The sequence below is a fragment of the Chiloscyllium plagiosum genome, unplaced genomic scaffold (assembly GCF_004010195.1).
Source record: "Chiloscyllium plagiosum isolate BGI_BamShark_2017 unplaced genomic scaffold, ASM401019v2 scaf_14101, whole genome shotgun sequence".
In the NCBI taxonomy this organism is placed as follows: domain Eukaryota; kingdom Metazoa; phylum Chordata; class Chondrichthyes; order Orectolobiformes; family Hemiscylliidae; genus Chiloscyllium; species Chiloscyllium plagiosum.
Window position 1 is genome coordinate 3 of NW_025205582.1, and position 2,427 is coordinate 2,429.

General features: G+C 56.2%; 1 protein-coding gene across 1 annotated transcript in view; it reads right to left on the minus strand.

Moving 5' to 3' along the window:
• Positions 1 to 1,209: 1,209 nt before the first annotated feature.
• The window catches only part of LOC122546451 (zinc-binding protein A33-like), a 6,212-nt gene continuing 4,994 nt past the window's right edge, over positions 1,210 to 2,427 (minus strand). Inside the window, exon 2 of the mRNA XM_043685159.1 lies at positions 1,210 to 2,331. Coding sequence (XP_043541094.1) covers positions 1,721 to 2,331 — 611 coding nt within the window. The 3' untranslated portion in view covers positions 1,210 to 1,720. The remainder of the gene's footprint in view (positions 2,332 to 2,427) is intronic.

A 2,427-nucleotide genomic window follows, 5' to 3' on the forward strand; every position in this document is an offset into this window, starting at 1 on the left:
CATTGCTATTAGACCTAGTGAGCGGCTTTAGATTCCAGACGGAATAGTTCGAATTTAAAATCCACTGCACAGTACAGACGCGGCCCTTCAATCCATCGAGATAAGCCTGCACTTAAATCAACCGAAAAGGACTGCGGATGCTGGAAATCAGAAACGAAGATGGAAATTGCTGGAAAAGCTCAGCAGGTCTGGCAGCATCTGTGCAGAGAGCTCACTTCTCTCCACAGATGCTGCCAGACCTGTTGAGACCCTTTCCCCCCAATTTCCGTACACTAAATCTACATCGGTCCTGCTTCCCCCACGCTTGGCCCAGAGCCTTGAATGTGATGACGTTGCAAGTGCTCATGGAGTCATCGAGCTGTACAGCACGGAAACAGACCCTTCGGTCCAGCCCGTCCATGCCGACCAGATATCCCAACCCAATCTAGTCCCACCTGCCAGCACCTGGCCCATATCCCTCCAAACCCTTCCTATTCATATACCCATCCAAATGCCTCTTAAATGTTGCAATTGTACCAGCCTCCACCACTTTCTCTGGCAGCTCATTCCATACACGTACCACCCTCTACGTGCAAATGTTGCCCCTTAGGTCTCTTTTATATCTTTCCCCACTCACCCTAAACCTATGCCCTCTAGTTCTGGACTCCCCGACCCCATGGAATAGACTTTGACTATTTACCCTAGCCAAGCCCCTCATGATTTTATAACCCTCTATAAGGTCACCCCTCAGCCTCCGACGCTCCAGGGAAAACAGCCCCAGCCTATTCAACCTCTCCCTGGAGCTTAATTGCTCCTTAAAGGATGCAAAGATTCTAGTCTCCGCTACCCTCCCAGACAGTGATTTCACCTCTGGGTGAAATCTGTAATCTTCAAATGCCCCCTGCCCATCTCCTTAAAATGAAGCCCCCTGGTTATTGACCCTTTGACTAAGAGGGATGGCTATCTTCTCTCCTTGCCCAATAATCTTCTATACCCCACCACCCCCAACCCCACGCCCCACCTGCCAGTCTACATAACGTTGCAGGGCTGGGATTGAGAACCCCCGCACATTGGCTAGACTTTCGGGTCCAGCAACTGTCCTTCCCTCGTCTTTTCTCTACACCTACTGGGAACCCCTCTCCTGTTCTGACCTCCAGCACCTCTACACGTTCCCGACCACCCCCCCCACCCCGTTTCTCACTCTCTCTTTGACCGCCGCCCCCCCCCCCGACTCCTCTCTCCCCTCACCAACTTTCCAATTGGAGTCCAACTAGGGACATTTCAACACTATCCAGTTCCACGCCTGACAGTGGTCGGGCCTGGATGAGAAAGGATTTCTGTAAAATGCATATATAATTCCAACGAGCCAGGAAGAGACTTGGATGGTCACCTTCACTGGAGGGAAGGGGGCAGGGGCTGGGGTCTAGAGCAAGGGGGTCTCGGAGTACAGGGTAAACCATTTGGCAGTGAAATGAAGAAACGTCCTCGCTCAAGGAGGGCTGGTGAACCTGCCCAGCTCTCTGCAATGGAAAGCCACAACGCCACAGGGCTCCAGACAACCCCATCCTGGAGTTGGTCTTTTAAGCATTAACACCACCCCCCCCACCCCCAATCGCTGGAGGTGTCTCTTTCGCACCCCCATTCTCCCCCCCAACCTCCCACCCCAACCTCCCCTCCCGGGAACCCCGAAAGGATGGACCTGTGGGATCCGGAGAGCCGGAAACAGTTGGGATGGTGGGATTTATTGACCTCTGGCACCGCAGATGCTCAGGGGGGCCGAGTTGGACCCGTCCTTGTTGGGTCCGGGGCAGAAGAAGGGGTACAGCCTCCCGGTGAAGGGGTGGGTGTAGGTGTGGACATGGGACATGTTGTCCGCATTGTAGAACGAGACCTGCCCAGCCCCGTAGTCCAGGAGGACTCCCACCTTCCTGGGGCTGGCGTCCAGGCCGAGGGGGGTCAGCGACGGGGCAGTACGGGCCACCCAGCCCTGCCGGGGGAACAGCCAGACGGTCCAGAAGCCGCTCTCGGGCGTGGGGTCAATCTCGCCCTTCCTGGGCGCAGACTCTGAGGCCAGCCCCACTCCCCACCAGCTCTTGTTGGCCACCTCCACCTGCCAGTAGTGCCTGCCGGACGTGAACCCCACTGAGCCAAGCACAAACGCTCCGCGGTCAAACCTCTGCGGGATATCGGGTACCTCCTGCTCTTTATCCCCCAGCCTCACACTGGTGTGGTCCTCGGAAACCAGGAGCCAAGGGTTAGCCGTGTCTAGGTCCAGAGTTAGCGAGGCAGGGGCTGGAGGCGGGGGGCGGGGGCGGTGTGAGGAGGAGGTGGGGTTGGGGGAAGAGAGAGCGAGAGACAGATAGAGAAAGAGATAGAGACAGAGCGAGAGAGATAGAGAGAAGTCGGATTATGGGGGTAGGGAGAGGGGGGAGAGAGAGAGAGGTAGAG